Below are 23677 nucleotides of genomic sequence, written 5' to 3'. Positions count from 1 at the left end.
GAGCAAGGGGAGAGGTCTTTTGAGGTTATCCCTCCTCTCCTGGATACCAATATTACCCCAGGGTATGTTACACTTTGCATATAAAAAGGCTCGTTTTATTCCTTGCATGAAAAACTTTGGGAGAACATTAAATGAACTTGGCGTGTCCCGTCCCCCCCCGGAAGGGAGGAGAGAGCGGAGGTTTATAAGTTGATGGGACACTTTGAAATACCTAAAGGGTCGGGTACAGGAGGGATTAATATTACAGAGGAACAGGGGGTCTCACACTGACGCGGAAATGTAAAATAGGATATGGAAATAGATACATGGAACAGCCTACCCGCAGAGGTGGTAGCGGTCTCTACAGTAGAGAATAGAAAACACGATGGTGACCGATCCTCCACACGGTGAGGGACATTCATTAAACGGTGATAGTGCTGATGGGGGCACTGTCGCATGGACACTTCCATTGACTTAAACAGGAAATTCTACCAAGATTTGGCACTACTGCAGTTTAAAGGCGCCCCCCCCCCCCCCCCCCCCAGGCGACACTATGCTTTTTTTTTTATATGTTTGAAGCAGGGGGTCTCCGGAGATGAGCCACATTTATTTAGGCTCCAGGCACCCCCTGCTTCGCAAAATACTTACCTCCGTGGGGGGCGCCGGTATCTTGGTCACGTGTAAAGCTCCCGCATCTCGTAGGCCAATAGAAAGACACAAGGGATGACGTGGCGGCTTCCTATTGGCCCGCAGGACTGGTGAATTTTAAACGCCGCCATATTGTGAACCCAGCCAGGGTTCCTACCGGCACCCCCTACGGAGGTAATTATCTCATGACGCAGGGGGTCCACGGAGCTGACATCAACACTGTTCAGGTCCAGAGACCCCCCTGCTTCAAACAATTTTTTTAAATCTAGTATCGCCTGGAGTTGCTCATTAATGAATAAACCCCATAAATCACCCCAAATAGTCGCCATCACTTTCTGTGTTAATTAATGATCTCCTCAATTGTTACCTTCTCAAGAGTCGGTAGTAACAGACCATCATTTGTAAGACCCAATTAATTTGACGGACTAATAATATGGCCAGGAGTTGGTGTTGCCAAGAGATTCTGTGGCCGTATAACCCTCCCTCGTGCCATGTAACCGTTATCGGAACCAATAGGTAACCTCTCAAGAACATTGGCTTTGCTACTGGTTTTAATGGCAAATGAGGAGAGGGGAGGGTATCTTCGTCAGGAACTGTATAAGGTCGTCGGTTGAGCTTTTGTGTCCCGCATACATTTTCGACGGTCGGAAATTAGGTTGTATCTCATGTCGACGTCTCTCATTTTCAGGGAAATACTTCCCGGGCGTTATCCGAGTTTCCTAGAATTGAGCAGCTGGGTGGTCATTCGTGAAGCTGCGTTGTTGCCAATTGGGGGGGGGGGGGCAGTGGCGCACAGAAAACGTCGATGTTGACCTCCGTGTGTACTATCCCAGTTTCATGAATAACCACTTGGAAATCCAACAGACTTGCAGATGTGTGTGTGTTTGTGTGTGTTTAACTCATCATTTTGAGAGTGTGGGAAACCCAGTCACTGGCCCCGGCTGTGCGATGTGCTGCAGGGGTCTCTCTGTCATAAAAATAACTTTGAGTAAAAGGTTCCTTATTCCTCCCTTCAGCATGGCAAGAGCTTCCCATTATATCCCCACATGCCGGAGAAGGCGGCAGAGTATCAAGTTAATGCACTACATGTATCCGAAGGATGTTAGTTATTCACACGCTTTTCTAGGTGTTCGTCACAATGTAGGAATACGTGAATATCTTTATACAGGTATCTGTGTATGCATGTGTGTGTAAAAATAAAATAGAAAAGGCACCTCATATGTTACGCACCCCATGCTGTTGGCTGCAGCATTTTGTTCCCACGCCTCTGTGCAGCGGCAGAAACACATAAGACGGTATAATATTTGTAGTGTAGGTTCTGCTGAAATCTTGTTACCGGGCTGTGGTTGTAGGCTTAGAATATTTTGGCCAAAGTATTGAACTAACTGACTTCTGAAGAAAGACTGTAGATACAATACACAGTAACGTACTAAATAATTGGTCATATCGGATGCAGCATTTTTTGGTCTTTTGTGTGTTTAGAAAAGATGCAACATTTCGGCTCTTACCTGAGCTTTTCTCATGTCCTGAGAGAGGCTACGGTGGCGGTCTGTAACGCATTATTTCGTTGTGTGCAAGCCCTGATGGGCCTGTATTTTTAAAATTTTTTCATTTGTTTTATCTATTGATGTTTTATAGTTTGCACCCAAGCAAGTATATGCTTATTCTGTGGAGTGCCACTAGTTCTTGATTATATATATATATATATATATATATATATATATATATATATATATATATATATATATATATATATCAACTGTAAATATTACTGTATGTTCATTTGCATGTCTTAGACAGGTCTGCAACCCTGTCTTTCCCCATTATCGCCCAGCACACAGCACTTCCACTGCAGCAAGGGATTGTGGGAAATGACATGCAAATGAGCACACAGTGCCACCTTTTGTAATGGTGAAAGATAGGGTTGCAGACCTGTCTAAGACATGCAAATGAACATACAGTAATATTTACAGTTGCTATATGCTTTACTGTGGAGGGTTTTTGTCACTTTTTTTACCCACCATAACATATATATATATATATATATATATATATATATATATATATATATATATATATATATATATATATGCAAATATAGCTTATATATATATATATATAATATTTATACTGTGCGTATATTAGTCACACTATAGGATTGTGCGCTCACTTTTTTCTTATATATATCCATGAGAAAACGGAGGCACGCCTCAGCGTGTACAATAATTGAATTTTTTTGGCGTGTTCACGCATGGAGATCAGTACAAAGACACCTCACCCAGAGCAGTTGCCATGACCAGACAATCTCGGTGTCAGACTGGAAGAATCAATGCAGTACCACACGCAGATAAGTATCACAAAACGCGTATATTATGTGCCCAGTAAAGTAAAAACAACGTCTTGGTCCTCACACGGTGGCCCTGACGAAGATCCCTGTGAGGACCGAAACGTTTTTTTTTTTTATGGACACATAATATAACACACTGTTTGTTGATACTTAATTGTGTGGTACTACATTTTTTCTTTCAGTCTTTCGTGTGTGTGTGTGTGTGTGTGTCCGGCAGTTGAGAGGTTAAGCAGGATTATCACAACCACTAGTACTTGAAAGGGTTACAATACTCATTTCCACCCTTTCACTAAACAAATCCTCTTTATGAAATAACAAACACCCTACACACGAAACGACTGGGTGACGGGTAACCTCCAACCCCCCCTGCCTGTGATCCCGACCTCCAACTCCCCCTGCCTGTGATCCCGACCTCCAACTCCCCCCTGCCTGTGATCCCGACCTCCAACTCCCCCTGCCTGTGATCTCGACCTCCAACCCCCCCTGCCTGTGATCCTGACCTCCAACTCCTCCTGCCTGTGATCCCGACCTCCAACTCCCCCCTGCCTGTGATCCCGACCTCCAACTCCCCCTGCCTGTGATCCCGACCTCCAACTCCCCCTGCCTGTGATCCCGACCTCCAACCCCCCCTGCCTGTGATCCCGACCTCCAACCCCCCCTGCCTGTGATCCCGACCTCCAACCCCCCCTGCCTGTGATCCCGACCTCCAACTCCCCCTGCCTGTGATCCCGACCTCCAATTCCCCCTGCCTGTGATCCCGACCTCCAACACCCCCCTGCCTGTGATCCCGACCTCCAACCCCCCCTGCCTGAGATCCCGACCTCCAACTCCCCCTGCCTGTGATCCCGACCTCCAACTCCCCCTGCCTGTGATCCCGACCTCCAACACCCCCTGCCTGTGATCCCGACCTCCAACCCCCCCTGCCTGTGATCCCGACCTCCAACTCCCCCTGCCTGTGATCCTGACCTCCAACTCCCCCTGCCTGTGATCCCGACCTCCAACTCCCCCCTGCCTGTGATCCCGACCTCCAACTCCCCCTGCCTGTGATCCCGACCTCCAACTCCCCCTGCCTGTGATTTCGACCTCCAACCCCCCCTGCCTGTGATCCCGACCTCCAACCCCCCCTGCCTGTGATCCCGACCTCCAACTCCCCCTGCCTGTGATCCCGACCTCCAACACCCCTCTGCCCGTGATCCCAACCTCCAACTCCCCCCTGCCCGTGATCCCAACCTCCAACTCCCCCCTGCCTGTGATCCCGACCTCCAACACCCCCCTGCCTGTGATCCCGACCTCCAACTCCCCCTGCCTGTGATCCCGACCTCCAACTCCCCCTGCCTGTGATCCTGACCTCCAACTCCCCCTGCCTGTGATCCCGACCTCCAACTCCCCCCTGCCTGTGATCCCGACCTCCAACTCCCCCTGCCTGTGATCCCGACCTCCAACTCCCCCTGCCTGTGATCCTGACCTCCAACTCCCCCTGCCTGTGATCCCGACCTCCAACTCCCCCCTGCCTGTGATCCCGACCTCCAACTCCCCCTGCCTGTGATCCCGACCTCCAACTCCCCCTGCCTGTGATCCCGACCTCCAACACCCCCCTGCCTGTGATCCCGACCTCCAACTCCCCCTGCCTGTGATCCCGACCTCCAACCTCCTCTGCCTGTGATCCCGACCTCCAACTCCCCCTGCCTGTGATCCCGACCTCCAACCCCCCCTGCCTGTGATCCCGAGCCGTGTGTAGCTTTGTGCAGAGCACACACAGAGCCAGACACAAACTGCCTCTCCCAGCCAGACAGGTGAGTGTGTGTGTGTGTGTGTCTGGCTTTGCAGACACTAGCCCCGTAGTATCTTGGCTGACTGACAGGAAGAGTCTGCAGGGCTGGCTGGCTGCCTTTTCCTGCTCCCTCCCCTCACATCCTCCCTGACGAGCGAAGAACAGGTCGCAAAAAAGCCTCCATTCCCGCAGAAACCTGTATTGTCGGCCTATGTAACAATCCCCCCCTTTTCATCCCTTCGGTGCAGGAAGACGGGCTTTATTTGTGCCAGCGCAGCGCCTCCCATTATCGTTATTATATAAACTGTACAATGTTATTAGTCATTCCCTTTGGGCTTTATCAGTGAGGGAGCCGCGTGCGTTCGCCTGCGTAGATAATAATTATTCCGTGTTTATTATTGCAGCCGACAAAATGAGTTGTTTATTTTTTGTTTGTTTGTTTGACTTTCTGCGGTGCCACGTTTTTTATTTTCGCCGCGTTAGCCCTGGAGAACCGCTGATTTTATTTCCTTTTGAACCTGTTATACCTTTTTATAAGAATAGAATTTGACGCCCCGCGTGGGATGACGGGGCGGCTCACGGGGTAAAGGCGCCGACTCCGAACACGCGTGTCTCAGGCACCGGGAAAAAAGATTGTAAGCTCGGCAGCGCAGGGAGTCGTGCCTGCGAAAATTATATATACAGCGCGGCGTACACTGTTGGCGCTATACAAGGGAAAAAAACATTATTATTATTTACCTAAGAACCTGGGATATCTGTTAATCTCCTACAATGTTGCATAGATTGTAAAGTGTGTGTGTATCTATCTATATCCATCTGCATTTGTTTGTCGGTCTCACTCTCGCTCGCTCTCTCGCGCTCGCTTTCTCGCGCTCGCTCTCTCGCGCTCTCTCTCGCGCTCTTTCTCTCTCGCGCTCTCTCTCTCTCGCGCATTCTCTGTTACGTGCTCTCTCACGCGCTCACTCTTGCACGTGCGCTCTCTCTTGCACTCTCTCGCGCTGTTGCACTCTCGCGCTCTTGCACGTGTGTGCTCAGTCGCTTTCGCGCGTGCTCTCTCTCGCACTCTCTCGTGCTTTCTCTCGCGCCCTTGCACATGCGCACTTACTCTCACTCTCTCACTCTCGCGTGCTCGCTCTTGCACGTGCGCTCTCTCTCGCGCGCTTTCTCTTGCGTGCTCTCTCGTGCGCTTTCTCTTGCGTGCTCTCTCGCGCGCTCTCTATCGCGCTCTTACACGTGCGCACTCACTCTCGCGCGCGCTTTCTCTCTTGCGTGCTCGGTCTTGCACGTGCGCTCTCTCTCGTGCGCTCGCTCTCTCGCGCTCTTGCACCTGCGTGCTCACTCTCGCTTTCGCGCGTGCTCTCTCTCGCGCGTCCTTGCACATGCGCACTTACTCTCACTCTCGCGCGTGCTCTCGCGCTCACTCTCTCTCGTATCCTGTATCCCTTATGACTCTGAACTCCGCTTGTGGCCCTAAACCGATGCTCTCTTTGTGTCTGTGCAGCGGAGTTGGAGTTTGTCCAGATAATCATTATTGTGGTGGTGATGATGGTGATGGTCGTGGTTATCACGTGCCTCCTAAACCACTACAAGCTTTCGGCACGATCCTTCATCCACAGACACAGCCAGGGGCGGAGGCGTGGAGAGAACCTGTCCTCGGTAAGTACCCTGTCTCACACGTTGACACGTTTATGGTATTTTGGGGGGGTTGGAGGGGTGGTGTTTAAGCAAGGGGCCCCCGATGGTTCAACGGGTGTCATCCTCCCCTTTTCGGGAGTTCAATATGGCCACCAAATCTCGCGGGACCCACGGGCCAATAAGAAAGGCGCAATGTTAACAAATCGCGGCTTCCTATTTGGACAGCCATTTAAATGTCCCGGTAAGCACCTCCGATTTAGTTCCGGGGGGATTCATGGTTCCGAGCACAGTACAACTATGGAGGACCCAATGTTGGACAAGACAAGAAATCAGTTCATTCGTCAGGATTGCCGCTTTAAACATAATCGGCTTTTTCGGCGTAGCATTAACCGCTTCAAATATTGGACCAGACCACATTACTTAAAGAGGCCGTCCGAGCCGGCAATTTGCCTTCCATTATTTTTCATTTTCGTTTACACGGGATTGAAGCAGGGGGTCTCCGGAGCTGAACGCCATTAGTTTCAGCTCTGGGGACCCCCCCTGCTTCCGGAGATACAGACCTCCTGTATGGGGGCGCCTACCACGGTTCACCTAGCGCCAGCGCCCTGTGGGCCAATAGGAAGCCGCGACGTCATCCGGTGCGGCTTCCTCCTGGCCCCAGTGGCGCGGCAGCTTCAAACTCCACAAGAGATCCCAGCACCCCCTGCGGAGGTCTGTATCTCCTTGAAGCAGGCGATCCCCGGGGCTGAGATTATTGGGGTTCAGCCCCTGCTTCAACCCTACGTAAGAAATGAGAACGCAAAAACAATGTCGGATTGCTCCTTTAAGCGCAGGGCCACCTTCTCTCTCACCCTCTAACTGCTACCACTGTTCAGGCATCCTAGAGGTTACGTGCTCTCAGGCCCCTAGTGCACGGGCTTGATTTCTCGAAGGCAGAAAGGATGCCAGAGCCCGTCTCCGGAGACCTTAACACGGCTTCCTCTTGTGACAGCCGCGAGTTCACATTCACATCATTAGCATTTGGTACACGTTCACATTAGTAGCACTTCCAAAGCACATGTCTGGTTTTACCATTAAGCCAAAGCCTTCTTCTTCTTTTTTTGTCTTCCTTTTCCTTAAATTAGGCCGGCAGATCAAAGACCATATTATCTTCTTCTTCTTCTTCTTCTTCTTTTTAAATTAAATATGTGTGTGTAATTATAGCGCCTCTCCATCACGAGGGGAAAGGGTCCTTCATGCACAGAAGCAACAAAGTGTGCCCCCCCCCCTCCCTTTAATGAAACACAGATACCGCACTAACAGCGGAGACTGCATTTGATAGGAGAAGCTGAACATACTGCAGTGTATGAGGGTGCAGAGTATCCTTGAGAAATTATATATATATATATATATATATATATATATACAGTGGTTGACAAATCACCAAAAAATCTACTCGCCACACAAAAAAATCTACTCGCCGCCTAGTACCAAACGTGTGCTGCTTGGGCCAATATTTACTCGCCCGGGGGTTAAATCCACTCGCCCGGGGCGAGCAAATGTATAGGTTTGTCGAACACTGGATATATAGATATAGATATATATATATATATATATATATATATATATATATATATATATATATATATATATATATATATATATATATATATATATATATATATATATATTAACCGCAAATGAAGGAGTGTTGACGTGGAAATGTGAGGTGGGGTTAAGCATCTGAACCTGCAGAAATCTCCTTGTTATATTGTAGACCTGTAAGGAAAGATATATTATTTCCATGAAATCGGCCCCCTCGCAGTTACAAGGGGGCTCCGTGCGCTCTCTGGGGCAGATGTACTAAGCCCAGCTAAATCAAGGAGAGTAACGTCTGGTTCCCTACATATGTGACAGGGAAAAGAATGTCAGAGTTTAATGGGTATCCACTACACTAATGATATATATATATATTTTTAAACCAATGGCCGTTGTTTAACTCATTAGTATAGGGTTCACGTTGGGTTCACTTCGCAATTCCTTGCGCTGGCTTCAACTAACCCAACTTTGATTCATGAGCGCGTGCGAGAGAGGCGCCAACCTGAACGGCGTTTAGTAGATGTGTGCGGTTAGGGGGAGCGCCTCTTTGTTTGTATAATTGGGGGTTACGTTGCTGAAAAGGAGTATTATTATTGAAGGATCAGCAGGGGGTCTCTGAAGCTGAACCGCGTTAATACAGCTCCGGGGACCCCCTGCTTCCTGGGATACTTAACTGGTAAGGTGCCGCTGGTACAGTCCCCCCTCCACCCAGGGGAAACAAAATGGAGGTTAAATCGCCCGCAGAGGAAGCGGCTTCCTATAGATGTAAAAAAAAAAAAAACAATGCAGGGGCTCAGAGGGAACTGCGGATTTAAGCAGTATTCACCGAGGCCCCTACTCTATATGCTGCAAAGGTGTCTTCCCCTTGCTTGGGAAGGTTTAAGCTTTGTTCGAGTGGGGCTGAAATCTCCCTGAGCAAGGGGAGTACAACTTCCCAGCGCAAGAGAAAGAAGAAAACCTTTGCATACTGTGCATCTTTTTTTTTGCTTTTGTGGCGTGTGTGTGTGTGTGTGTGTGTGTGTGTGTGTGTGTGTGTGTGTGTGTGTGTGTGTGTGTGTGTGTGTGTGTGTGTGTGTGTGTGTGTGTGTGTGTGTGGAGAAGAAAACTAAATGGTTGTTTTGTGGAGCTTCAAGGAGCAGCGACGAACGACAAGTCACTAACACGTGTGTTTGTTATTCAGGAAGGAAGCTTGTGGCCGTCAGATAGCACAGTGTCGGGAAACGGAGTAACAGAGGTGAGTGGTACTGGGGGGGGGGGGATCTCTCCGCCTATGTCCTGGAATAACAGGCGGGCGGGTGGGCTAAAGGGGGTGGGTGAGAGGTCAGGTCAAAATCGCATAAACAAACACGGGCAGTGCAAAGCATTGGGGGGTAAGTTAATGAACCCAACATTGATTCATTACTGCTTTACCAGGCAGGATTGTGACATATACACAGTATTACATTAGCAAATGTTCAGCCTTTTGGCTGATTGTCTGCTGCCAATTGTTTTCTTTGGATAACCAAAAAGAAAAATGGAACTGACTCCTTCATCTATATGAAGTTTGGAAACTTGGGACTGGTTGGGTATTGGGACTGGCTGGGACTGGTTGGGTATTGGGACTGGTTGGGTATTGGGACTGGCTGGGACTGGTTGGGTATTGGGACTGGCTGGGACTGGTTGGGTATTGGGACTGGCTGGGACTTGTTGGGTATTGGGATTGGTTGGGTATTGGGATTGGTTGGGACTGGTTGGGTATTGGGATTGGTTGGGTATTGGGATTGGCTGGGACTTGTTGGGTATTGGGACTGGTTGGGTATAGTGTCGGAGGTTGGCCCCTAACATGAGCCAAGTTCTCAATGCATTTGGAAGGGGATTGCTTTAAAGCAGGGGTTCTCAACACCAGTCCTCAACCTCCCCCCCCCCCCACCCACCCCCTGTCAATAGGTCATGTTTTCAGGATATCCCTGCTTCAGCACAGGTGTGTGCCACCTGTGCTGAAGCAGGGATATCCTTAAAACCTGACCGGTTGTAGGGTCTTGAGTACTGGCGTTGAGAACCTATGCTTTAAGGTTAATCAATGAATTTGTACAATGTCCCGGTAGCGGTACCGGTCTTGGAGAATTGTGGGTGCGGCATAGGTTGTAATACCATGTAATGGACCAACACCATAGTTCTTTGTAAGTATAATAATGTGTACAGAACTTTTGAATCTTCACATGTATCTTCAGCACATGCGAAGAAGAGACCCAGGAGGTTTTGAAAGCTCTCTAGGGTTCTATGCTAAAATGGATAAGAAGTCAAAGGTGACACACTGTGCTCATTTGCATGTCATTACCCAGAATCCCTGGCTGCAGTGGAAGCCCTGTTTGCTAAGCCATACGGGGGGAAAGACAGGGTTGCAGACCTGTCTGAGACATTCAAATGCACCATAAGTGGTATATTTGTTTAGTGAAAGCTCTCTACACACTTTTATATCTGTAAAGACCTCTCCTGCTAGATTACTCATTCCAACCGATTAGCCAATGTTCTGCAAACACGTTTAATGCACGTGCCAAATCTATAAACGGGGATATTTGTTTACCCATGTCGGGGTGGGTTTGAGAAATCCTGCTCTATAACGCAAACCTTTTCCTTCCAGCAGCACATCTATACCCCGAGACCCTCCGAGCGACTCAGCGTCCCATCCTTCCTGCAGCGGGACCGGTTCAACCGGTTCCAACCAACGTACCCATACATGCAGCACGAGATCGACCTCCCTCCCACCATCTCCTTATCGGACGGCGAGGAGCCCCCTCCCTACCAGGGGCCCTGCACCCTGCAGCTCCGAGACCCCGAGCAGCAGATGGAGCTGAACCGCGAGTCCGTTCGGGCCCCTCCGAACCGAACCATCTTCGACAGTGACTTAATAGACAGCTCGGTCTACGGGGGTCCCTGCCCGCCAAGCATCAACTCCGGCGTCAGCGCCACCTCCTACGGCAGCGGCAACGGTCGGGTGGAAGGCCCGCCGCCGACCTACAGCGAGGTCATACGCCATTACCCAGGATCCTCGTTTTACCAGCACCAGCAGCAGAACAGCGGCACGTCGTCCATATTGGAAAGCCACCGACTCCACGCCCACATGAACAGCAGTGATAGCACAATCGCACGGAGCAAAGATAAGGAGAAACCCAAAGGGCCGCCATTTTAGAATCAAAAAAAAAAAGACCTGAACGCAAACGACGAATGAAACACTCTGCACTTCTAACTCGTTCCCCTTTCGGCGCGGGTCGAGGACTGCGTCGGGACGCACCTCCCCCCCCCCCCCCCCCACCACGAAAGGGACCAGAGAAAAGAACCCGGAAGAGGAACCCGGCGGGAAGTTTGCGTTCAAAGAACCCCATCTTCCCCCCCCGTTTCCACTTCCATCCTGTATAAATATTTACTTGTTTTGTCTGGTTTGAATGCACAAGCGGGAAAAGCTTGGGATTTTTTTGTTTTATTATTTGAGCTGCGTCTCGAAATCAAATCCTCCGAAATTGCTTTTATTTGTTGTTTTTCCCCTCCCCCGCCCCCCCCCCCCCCCCACTCAGTTTCTCAGCCGAGCAGCGAACACAGCCCGTGGATGCTTTCCGAAACCCCCTCACCCCCCCCCCCCCTATATATATTTTTTATTTTATTTTTCTCCTAATATCTCACTTAACTTTTAAGAAGAAGAAGAAAACAAAAGAGAAATATTTGCACAAAACTATTTGTTTAATCTGCAATATATAAATATATATATATATATATAATAAGAGGAACGTGTATGCGTGAGGGAGGGAGTATTTTTGTATAGAAGAGGCCTATTCAGTTTTTTTGGGGGGGGGGGGGGGGGGGTCTTGTTTTTTTTTTTCTGAACTACAAAAGAGAAAACGGCAAATGGTTTTTTTTTTGTTTTTGTTTTTGTTTTTTCTGAACTAGAAAAGAGAAAACAGAGAAAATTTTAGTTTTTTTGTTTGAGCGCCAACTCAGAAAGTGTGTTGTACAATGTTCTAAAGACAAAAAAAAAAAAAAAGCAGGGGCTCAAGAGTTATTTATATAAATGTTGAAATTTTGCACTATTTTTTAATATGACTATACCTGTGCTTGTGTTAGCGAAATGTATCATGTCTCCACACGAATAGAATTAAAGGGAGGTAGGCAGGCACAAAGCAACGTTGGTGAGGGGGGAGGGGGGAAACCACGACAATATTGGTCAAATTCAGAACCCCCCCCCCCCCACTGGAGGAGAGAAAACAGCATTCTGTGTTTTTATGCAAATCTTTATATTTTAATGTCTTCGGGGGATAAGTCTTAAAGGTGCATTCACTCTGTGGAATCTGTAGACACACATTGTGTGTCTGTGTGTAATATGTAGTACACAACAGCTGCTGGCTCCTTTTTTATTTAGGAGCCAGAAAGGCGAGTGCAAATTAAATTATTTATAGACCGCCCGTCATGGTACAGCTCAACCCCGTTGTAGCGCGATCCGCTACAACGCGGATCCGCTTATAACGCGTGGCTCCCAATTTATCGTATTTATGAATACTTTACAACACTATTATTGGTGTCTTAAATACTTTATTGTACAATGCACACAATTGTACATTAGTTCTAACGCGATCCGCTTAGAACGCGTTGTGATTCTTTGGACCGCAAGCACAGCGTTATAAGGGGGTTGAGCTGTATATCCTTTTAATGCAATGCGGGTTTTGTTTTTTTGTTTTATCGTAAATTAGTGAGGTTTTTTTTTTTTTATGCTTGTTTTTTTTTTTTTTTTTAAGCTGAAACTACGATACTTTAATATATTTTTCCTTTTTTGGGGGGTCATTCCTACTGTATGTATAAATTAAACTGCTAGAGATGAGGTAAACATCACAAAACCATTCATTTTTATGTTGCCCCGCAGAAAATACATGCATCTTTTTCTTTTCTTTTTTTTTTCCAAGTGCCCCCAATGGACGTGAAGAGGTTAAAATATAATTGTGTGTGGGGAGAGGGGGAAGCAGCTTTGTCCCGGAGTAAATGCATCTTTGAGTGTCAGTTATCAGTCCAATCTTACTGTACATGAGTAGCAGTCAAATGTTAAATACATTCCCTTCTAGACCAGAGAACAGTATTTGGGCCAATTAAACATTAATTGGGTAAACAAATTGTTTTAAGAGCTTTTTATGTTTTTTTGGTTTTTTTTTTGTTTTCCCGTTGAGGTCTGATGAGGCAAAATAAAGCGGACTTCTAGATTAGTATCATTGGTGGACTTGGTACGTGTAACCGCTCTCTCTCTCCATCTGAGAAAGAAGAAGAGGGACTCCAGAGATCTTATGAATAAAACACTCCATATTTATTTGTGGGCCGATCAACGTTTTCGCTTCCCAACTTGGACCTAGAGGTCCAAGTTGGGAAGCGAAAACGCTGATCGGCCCACAAATAAATATGGAATGTTTTATTGATGACATCTCTGGAGTCCCTCTTCTTCTTTCTCAGATGGAGAGCGGTTACATGTACCTACGTCACCGTGACGGGTGACTGGTGTGGCCCCCGAGGCATTTCAGAGAAGTCGGGGTGGGGGGGAGTGCACCTTTTTCTTCCAGTATTGTATTTGTGGACTTGGTACATCACAAGCCTTCTGCTGTGTGGGAGCCACCGGGCTCACAATGACATTCTCGGTTGCAGGAGGATGACTACGTTTTTCTTTCTTGTATGGAGGACGTAGAAATCAACTGTCAGTGAAGGGTTTAGGGGCTGATCCTGTGGAAGTGGTCCATTGGGCCGTTGTTGGACGAAATTTCCCGTTGAACTCAGTGAGAGGAATTTCGGCCTGAAATGGCCCCAATCCACCCATATAGCATCAGGCCCGGAGCCTCCCAATCGCAGCACAATGCACCAGTCTGTAGATATTTTGATACTGTTTGTAACCAAGTTCTTCGGAGAGAATGCACGGGTTGAGTTGTCCTCTTTACAATGCTACCTGCTCCAACATGGATAATAATACTAATTGGAGGAACGGTCACTTTAAAGATGTCAGCCTTTCTCTTGCATCATCACTTGAATGCCACATGTGGGCAAACGGACTGTAAGATATAACCAATGCTTGTGTGTGTAGCAGTTTTCTGGGGTACGCTGATCCCTTATTCCAGGGGTGCTCAACTCCAGTCCTCCAGACCCCCCCCCCCCCAATCCCCCCCAACATGTCAGGTTTTCAAGATATCCCAGCTTCAGCACAGGTGGCTCAAGCAGTGGCTCAGCCTTTGATTGAGCCACCTGTGCTGAAGCAGGGATATCCTCCAAACCTGACCCGTCGGGCGGAATTAAGGACTGGAGCTGGCCGCCCTCTTCGGAGAGCACCTGCCGGACAGACGCCCCTTCACATGTTTCTGTTCTTGTGTCAGTATTTATTCTTTGCATCGTTCATGCTCTGTATGTCCTTGGTTTGCTTTGAAGCTTTTAAAACAGCAGCGCCACTCGTGGGGGGGGGGGGGAGGAGGGGGGAACAAACATTAAAATATTTTTACACATTGCATCAACCTTTTTGCCTTTTCTCATTCTCATCCCACCGCGGTTTTCTCTCGAGCTTATCTGGCGGGTTTGCAAATCAACGTCTTTCCCAGAGAGCTGGCGTTGCGGACCTGTTTTTACGCGCAAATCCACGCCAAGGAAGTTTAGCTTTTCCCTTCCAAGATCATCCAAAGTGTGGCTTCTTGGCGTCGCCCGCGCCAGGCTTTTAAACGTGTAACATTTCGATGAAGGGAAATGGTTCGATTTTAAAACGCTGACCGTGGCAATGCTGCTTTGAAAAGCGCCGTGTTAACCCATATTTAAAAAACCTATCCATATATGCCTTAATATATAACATGACTTTATCATGGGAAAACGTATATATTAACCCCGCAGCTGCCAGAGGGGAAACGCATTACACTGCAATTGTCTGTCTGTAGTGAATTGGTCGATGACCCCAGCAATTGACAGGGGACAGAGTTTCTATATATATTTTTTGTTGTGTGTGTTGGAATGACCAGTAATGAACGTTTTATTCAGAATTGAGCTGAAGCGTACACCTCCACAGGTCTAGGTTGGCAGGGGGCCCGACACGACAATGGAAATGTTGGTTGACGCGCCGAGCGCCCTCTAAACTCCGTGGCGATGCTCACCTCGGCAAATTGCGTTGTCTTAATAAGCTGTTTACATTTTATAAGCCCGTCAGATCAGAAGATCTGTGTATCTAGATAATTAAACTCGCATCTTGACGCACGTCAAAGATTTCCATTCGCGTGCTGGGGGAATCCACAGTAACAACATGAAAAATGTATTATTTTATTTCACATTTGACACAGCTGTGGTTGAGAAGAGCATGTCTGCATTGAGATGTGAGTATTGATTCACCCCCATCAGAATATAACTCCTATTAGAATTCTTTGTAACCTCTTCCTAATTAACTGATACAGTGTCGCCAAGAGACTCGGTATCAATTTGTAAGGAACAACGGCTGTTTTAGTAACCGAGATACAAATGTAACCTTTTAATATAATCAAACGTTTACCCTTGTGCATTTGTTGGACGTTGCAAAGGATTATGGGGGACAACGGTTTCTAAAATGGCGTGAGTGTAATGTCCCTGGCCGAAGGTCTCCCTATTTTTGCAAATTTAATATTTAAAAAAAAAAGGACTCTCGGATCAGTGGGAAGTTTGCTAATTCGGGTGACGACACAAACTAAAGGTATGTAAAGGCAATAAATATCCTTTTTAAGGAACTTTTTATAAAAACAGAAGCAAGTCAATATACCCAGACCCGGTTTTCGGGTTCTGGTTAATTGAATGAACCTTTTCTGTAATCATTAAAGTGACAAGACGGAGATTTTCTATACATCCAGTTACTGGATTTTAATATCTGCTCCTTGCAAACTCTTCACTACAAGAGCTGAACTAGCATGGGGCCACCGTGGCTCTACTCCTACAATATTGGTCAGTTTGCACCAGCCTTTCACCTATCACAACACGGTCACAATGTCCCCAGTGGGTCAGTGGGAGGTACAACGATGTATGTCCGGTTTATTTAATCAAATGGTGTATTTCCTTTTGTGTAATGTCAATTTAGTGCCTTATTAACTCCTTCAGCGCTGAGGGGACCAGCAATGCTCGTGTCCCCGTGACACTCGAGGGGCTAAAGAAACCGTAGCTCTCCCTAACGTGCAAAGCTGTACGATTTACAGCTGCATCGTCAAAGAGGTTACTGTTCAACTTTAGGGGGTCTTCTTCTAGATTGCTTGGGCCGGCATCGGCCAAAAATCTCCATTGAAGTCCATGGGGATTTTCAGCTGAAAGTAGGCCAGACGCCTCAGACGTTCTAGAATATGGCCCAGGAAGCTGTCCGCAGTTTGACCCCTCTATGCCCAATTTGATGTGCCTAGCCCTGTAAGGTGCTCCCTATGCCGAGCTTTGACTGTTTTGCAAGGTGATGTGTATGACTTGAATACATTGATGCACAAATCTTATTCCAATAGGTCGATAACTGGTGGATATTGTACAGGTGGCCAACTCCAGTCCTCAAGAGGCCACCAACAAGCCAGGTTTTTAGGATATCCCTGCTTCAGCAGAGTGGCTCGGTTGTTGATAGAGCCACCTGTGCTGAAGCAGGGGTATCCTTCAAACCTGACCTGTTGGTGGCCCTTCAGGACTGGAATTGGCCACCCCCTGGTATAACCTAATACGACCCAAAGGCTGAAACTTTGGCTGCCCTGTTGAGCCCCAAAAAACAAGTTCACCTGGTGATCTCTCTCAGTGCTCTCGCTAGATTATTTGTTACTAGGACACAGTTGGCCGGTGTTGGAGAGGTATTATCTGAAACACAACCATGTCGAGAGAGAGCGTGGGGGCTCGAGGCTGTTCATGTTGTTAACGTCTGAAACAAATGTATTTCCACAATGTCTCTCCACGTACTAAAGGAGAGGCAGCCTCATCCAACCCTAGGACCATCGTGAGCGGATTCCAGGGACATGATTAAGCGGTCTCTGCTGGGTAATTGATACTTTTTTGTTACCCAAATCTGACACCTACAGTATAAGTTTTTTTTTATTGCATTTGTTAGTGAGACTTGGGATGGGGTTTAATTTCCTCTGGCGGCTTCCTTTGGTGTGATGTCACTGTGATGTCACTGTGTGACGTCACTGTCTGTACAAGCACTTGCTTATCACACAGTCAGCCCCCCCCCCCCCCCCCCTTCGCTTTATTAGCTCTCTGGTAAGGACAAGGGGGAATGAAAAAACTTGATTGACAAACACTTTCCCAGTCAGAGGCCCCTAAGAAATTCAATAATAGGGGATTGCACCTTTTCCCAGACACAGAGTTAAACACCTTCCTAATTTAATTGAATTCATGTTTTTTTTTTACATAGGTTCTTGTGTCTGGTTTAAAGACGAATGTTCTTTTCCAAGTGCAGGCAGTCATTATCTTACCAATTTGCTCATTGTCTGACTCGGCTAATTATAGCATTATAATTACAGTCCCAAGAGCAAAATGGCGGGTTAGACGGGTAATGATTTGAAAGGATTTTTTTTGTTTTTTTGTTAACTTATTACTGCTAAGAAACAGACCCCAACCACCTGGATTTAACCGCTTTTAATATATCACGGTGGATTCCAAGTTTGGCCTCACAGATATTTTGGGGGGGCGGGGGGGGTTATTCTTTAAAACGTCAATAGTGCCAATCGGGTGACTATCGCGTGGCGGTCCCCACGGATCAGCGCTATCTTCAGTTTAATAAATAGTTTGAGCTTTTCTGAGCCACTCCAGGATTTTCACGTTGGATGGGGATTTTAAAACCCCACTGCGTGAATCCTTCCTTTTTGATACGGCTGTGAGCCAGTGCAGGGTTTAGAAATCTCCTGTGTTCATTTTAGACTCCTCGGATCTCAAAGCCTATTTGGGTGAACAGTGACCACCCTCACGCTCACTCATCACAGAGTGAGAACGCCATATCAAAGTAGCTCAAACTTGCATACCCTTACCAGGGCTGCCATGTTGTGCAGTACTGTAGATCAGGGGGGGGGGGGGGCTCAACTTCAGTCCTCAAGCCCCTGCCCCCTCCCCCCCCTCCCAACAGGTCAGATTTTCAGGATATCCCAGCTTCAGCACAGGTGGCTCAATCAGAGGCTCAGTCGAAGACTCAGGGATATCCTGAAAACCTGTCCTGTTGAGGGGGCTTGGGGCTAGAGCTGTGCACCACTGCTGTAGAGCAATATTTAACCATTCACTTCCCAGTAGAATGACCTAACGGACTGGTAACCCGGTCTATTAAAAACAATGGGGGTCCCGTTTTAAACAGCAATCCTGTTTTAAATAGTATTTAAACCAATGGGGAGTCCTGCTTACCCCTTGCTATTTTTAGCTCTGGGGACCCTGGGATACTTACTGGTTTTTAGTTGCCTTAAGGGGGGGATTAAAATGGTCGCCAAATCTACTGGGTTCTGCGGGCCTATCGGAAGCTGCAGCGTTATTGGGAGGGAGGGAGGGGAGTTGTGACGTTTCAGCTTTCGATTTGTGGACTATTTCAGTGTCCAGGAAGCAGCACCGGCAGATAAACGGGCGCGTGTCTCGGGAACAAGGAAGGGGGGGTTTCTTTACAGCTAATAATAGCCGGGCCCCGCTAGGTAAAAATAAAACTGATGTTAACATCCAGAGGGGCGGGTACTTTTACACGGCTTGTGAATCCTTGTCGGTATTCAAAGCTAAACTATAGACATGCGTGTGCGTGTGTATGTACAAGCCTGTATGTGTATACACAGATGTAGCAAGCCTTATTACTCCCGTTAACGTTGTGCCCTTGTAAACAATGCTGCTGCGTCGGCGTCGTCTCCTGACACGCAATATTTACTGCATTGTTGCATGCGTGATTTTGCGTTAACAGGTATTAAAGCGGCAATCCATGGTGGCCAACATTAACCCCCCCCCCCCTTTTGTTGCATAGAATTGAACCCCGTTAACTTCAGCTCCGGGGACCCCTGCTTCCGGAGATACTTGCCTAGTTTTCACGTAATGGTCGCTTTTCAATGCTGGCGACCAATAGGAAGCTGTGACGTCATCCGGGGGGCGGCTTCCTATTGGCCCACGTGAGGTGGGATCTTTAAACTAGTAAGATACCGGCGACCCCTGCAGGGGTCAGTATCTCAGGAAGGCAGGGGGTCTCCGGATCTGAACTTAAGGGGATTCAGCTACGGAGACCCCCTGCTTCAACCCTATGTAAAAGGGAGGGGGGGGGCGGCTTGGCTTGCTCTTTTAATGTCTGCTACAACTGTATATATAACTAAACACACACACAGACTATGAACCACCCACCAGACTACCCCCCGCAGAGCAAGATGTGTTTCAAACGTTCAATGTTTAGCAGCCTTGGGTCTCCATGTTTTCTAGACTTGATTGCCGATTTTATGTGTTGTACTGTGAGATGGAGTGAGTAGTAACAGTACTTGTGCACAATTAACGCTGTAGTAATGGGTAACCATTTGGCAGTGACATTTTTAGGTACAGGGTGAAGGCACTTTCTATACACCCATGTCACCATAACCTCTGACACGGATGGTCAACTTCAGCCCTCAAGGGCCACCCACGGGTCAGCTTTTCAGGATATCCTTGCTTCAGCACAGGAGGCTGTAGTTGATGGAGCCGCCTGTGCTGAAGCAGGGATATCCTGAAGACCTGACCTATTGGTCGGCTCATGAGGAGTGGAGTTGGCCACCCCTGCCCTCTGAGGCGAGACCTCTTAACAATACACCCTTTTTGGGGGCTATTTCTAGATCGGCCGATCGGGTTGTTTTCAGATGGAAGTTCCCTTTTGTTGACGTCAATGGGACCCTCCACCCAACAAGGGCCTGTTGGCGTGTGTCAGTGCGGCATTGTAATGTAGCAACCTGAACATGAGCGAAGAGCATCGCCAAGTTAAATGCCACCCCACCCCTTTATGTTCAGCATGGGTGGGTAAGCAGGGGGGAGGGTCTCCGGACCTGAACAACGTCATTCTCGGCCCTCGTTCCCGGGGAAGGGGCCACCGGGACTTCACAGGGGTTTAAATCCTCCCCTTCCCCCTCCCCCCCCCCCCATCGCGTGAGCAAATAAAAAGCTGCAACGATTGAGGGTTACCGCTTCCTATTGAGCTGGGGGATCCATGGTAGGGGAGTTAATGTGGTTCAGCTCCGGAGACACATGTTGGAAACCTGTTGGGTGACCTGATCCGTGCTGGAACCCTTTAACATTGAGTTGTATGGCAAAATCCCACAGTGTATGGGTATGATAACCAAAATGTTCTACAATGATGCTGGGTACTGGGAGTGCCTGAGCCCTACATTCATTTAATTGCTAAGACACGGAGCTGCCACGGCTTTGCTACCTTATCTAGGAGTGAAGATTGCTCTTCGTATGTTCTTATTACTAGCGGGGGGGGGGGGCAGTAACAGTTTCCATCCACTTACAATCAGACGGCCAAGATCCGTTCTTCAACCTTCCATTTCCCAGGGGGGGGGGGGGAGGTGGGGGTGAAAAAACAAAAAAAAGCTTTAATAATCTAGTGCATTGTTTCTTTAAACATTTATTTCCGTGGGAAGAAGCGAGAGAGAGAACTATTTCTTGGAATAAACCCTTTTTGTAAAATAATAAGAAAAAATAAAAACACCAAAAAAAAAAAAGGAGAAAATACTTGATTTGCACTATAAGCTCCGGATCTATAGACAAAGGAAAAGGACTTTTGAACTGAAATGGTCCCATTCTTGTGCTTTAAACACAATCTTACAGACGTAAGACCTGGCTTTTTATTTCCCGAACGTCCACGTGAAGTGTATAACCGGGCAATTTCTTTTATTATTATTATTATTGTTATTATTATTTTTAAACGTACAAACAAAGCTACAAAACAAAACACGTTTAAATATGTTTTTTTCCAAAAACTGTGCGTCAATCGTCGCTGTAATATTTCGCTCTTGAAGGAATAAAACCCGTGCGCTTGCGGTAATCGGAGACTTCCGTAGCTTATACAGTATATATGGACTCTTCTAGGCAATCTTTTATCACGTGTTCTGTTCCAGTTAATACTTATGTACACTATTTACAGCACATTCAATGCAGTAGTTACTTATAAATGATAATACTATGTTCTTCGCCGGTTTGGTATATACTTGTAATCCAATGCCAATTTGCAACCTGTTATTGCTTACCTTGTCAAAGTATCCGGTAGTGGCAAAATGTCATTGAGAAAGCTGCAATACTTTAAGATACAATCCATTTTCATATGTGTTGCCTTCAGCTCTGCTTTTGTTAACCCAAATGGGAAGTCAAGAGATCAAATCCTTTTCAATGCACTTCCCCCCCCCCCCCCCCCAAAGTTGTAACGTGTCTTCTGATGATTCTTGGGGTTCACTTTTGTGCTTCATAATTTGGCTTCCACCAGCGAGCCATCATATATCCCACCCTTGGTGGACCCCACGGAGTGTTTGCATGCTGTACGACTTACCGCTGTTGAGTACTGTGTTAAACCAACAAGATATATATATATTTATGTGTATTTTACTTATATGCCCCACAGAGGTGTTGCAGCTTTTTAATGCAGAATGAAACATTCCCATTGAGTTAACTGCAACTATATAACAAATACCTGTGATTCTGCCTTTAAGAAATAAACCACAATGTTGGTCGTCTTGATTTTTTTAGCTGTCGGTGGGAAAGACGCAGAACTGTTACGTTTTGACTATGAGGTCATAAGCACAGATTCTTGTTTTTTTGGTTATTTTTCTCTATGAAACTGCGGTCAGACTGCAGCGATCACATTAAAACAATGATTGAAAAAAAACTAAACCTTGAAGGCATTGCTATGTTTTATTTCTTCTGTATCTGAATGGGATTAGAGGTGCATTCGTTCCTACATACACATAGCAAATGGAAATAGGACGCTGGGAGCACACTCACACGGGTCTGCAACCCCCTGCCCTGCCCCATTATCTCTTAGAAAACAATGCTTCCACTGCAGCTAGGGATTATGGGAAATGTCCACTTTGTGCTCATTTACATGTCATTACCCAGAATCCCTGGCTGCAGTGGAAGCACTGTATGCGAAGAGATAATGGGGGAAAGCAGGGTTGCAGTCCCGTCTGATACGTGTGAATGAGCGCACAAGTGATCTTGTGTATTTGCTGTACACTGCGCGGCACAGGGTTTCTGTCACTTAGTTTTTTTTACCCACCATAACTTAGAATGTGTGATTGATACATATAGAAGTAGAATTTGACAGCAGATCCCCCCCTTCCCCCATTTGGTGCTGGACTTTCTTTCATATGTAGGGTAGGCTTATTTCTATCCATAGCATCTTTCAACCCCCTTGTATTGGCCCTTGCCGCCTGGTGGAAGGCTCTTCCGGGAATCCATCACTTTTGCAGCAAAGTATTTTCTCACATTTCCCCTAAGGCGGCTACCATCAGGCCGGTGCCCCCCCATCGGTGGGAGATCTGGGACAGGTGTGCCAGGCCCGGTAGCCATTAAAAGGGCTGCACATTACATGTCTATATATATATATATATATATTGCACAGGCAGAAGTACTTCCTTATACCCATTGCAGCTGTAAGTATGAGCTTCTCCCCTCCAGTTAGCTTCTACATCCCAGTACACTGAATACTGCCCCGCGCCTCTCTTTACACCGGGAACTAGCGAGGAGCGCTGTTGTTGGGCGGCCGAAGGAGTGGGAAGAAGCTACGATCCAAACCAGCAACATCTCCACGCCGTCGGCACTGGGGAGAGAGGGCGAGCCAGGGGCCCGTGTGGCCGACAGCTGAGGGGCTGCAGGTGACCACCAATGTTCTAAACCAGGGATGGCCAACTCCAGTCCTCGAGGTTCACCAACCAGCCAGGTCATAGGGATATCCCTGCTTCAGCACAGGAGAATGATTGTTGGCCACCATTGCTCCAAACAGTGCAGATTAAGGACCTACAGGGTCTCCTGATAGGTTTGATGCTGCAGTTGGTACACATCCTTTGCACAATCTCCAATGTATTAATGACCTTCAGGAAATCCGGTCTCTAGAACTGAACGCAGAACTCGAGCTGAGTTCTCACCATATGTTTGTATAGTAATGTATATCTTTATATAGCGCCCACAGCTGTACTCGGCACTTTACAAGAGAGGCAACACAGTACAGAGAATTATAGTCCAATAAATGCACAAAACAAGATTAGACAATGGGAAAGGAAATCTCTGCCCCGGGGAGCTTACAATCTAATATGCCAGTAATATATTTTAAGATGACATTTTTTTACACTACTTTGTATTTATTTTCCTGCTTTCTGCACCGGTTCTCAAATTTAGGATCTTCTGTTGCGCTTTTATTTTCTGGCCAGCATTATCTGGCATTTTTAGAAATGTATAGTTTGAACGGGAAACTATTCTGAATGACAATTATATGGTTTCTAAAGAGAATATATCGAATGGAGTGTACAGAGTACACAGAAAGGTCCCAAATGATAGCGCACCGCAGACCAGAGTAGTATTAGATCATGGTCCAAATGTGCGACTAAACAATCATATTAAATATTTTTATTACAGATAAATGGATAAAACCGTGAATTCTCCTAAATCTCTCAAATCAGAGAGATACTAGCCTCTATCTGGAATGTGTATAGGACCAGTTAGACCTAGATAAATAGCATAAATATAAACGCTATAATATGGTACTGATCTAGTTGATCCAGAACTACAACAAAATCCTCTTG

The 23677-nt window shown here is 47.0% G+C and overlaps 1 protein-coding gene across 3 annotated transcripts in view; it reads left to right on the top strand.

Annotated features, from left to right (window-relative positions):
- Positions 1-13268, top strand: part of PMEPA1 (prostate transmembrane protein, androgen induced 1) — a 70036-nt gene extending 56768 nt beyond the window's left edge. The window contains exons 1-4 of one of the 3 annotated variants that reach the window (XM_075571649.1): positions 4888-5380; positions 6247-6401; positions 9139-9192; positions 10579-13268. In XM_075571649.1, the coding sequence (XP_075427764.1) occupies positions 6288-6401; positions 9139-9192; positions 10579-11127 (717 nt within the window). In that variant the 5' untranslated portion in view covers positions 4888-5380; positions 6247-6287 and the 3' untranslated portion in view covers positions 11128-13268. Of the gene's footprint in view, positions 1-4887; positions 5381-6246; positions 6402-9138; positions 9193-10578 lie in introns of those variants that run through there. The other 2 variants (XM_075571648.1, XM_075571646.1) reach the window with 2 other exon arrangements.
- The last annotated feature ends 10409 nt before the right edge of the window (positions 13269-23677 follow it).

The sequence above is a fragment of the Ascaphus truei genome, chromosome 15 (assembly GCF_040206685.1).
Source record: "Ascaphus truei isolate aAscTru1 chromosome 15, aAscTru1.hap1, whole genome shotgun sequence".
NCBI classification, from domain to species: domain Eukaryota; kingdom Metazoa; phylum Chordata; class Amphibia; order Anura; family Ascaphidae; genus Ascaphus; species Ascaphus truei.
The sequence above is the reverse complement of the archived record's forward strand: the minus strand, read 5'-3'. Positions and strand labels throughout refer to the sequence as shown.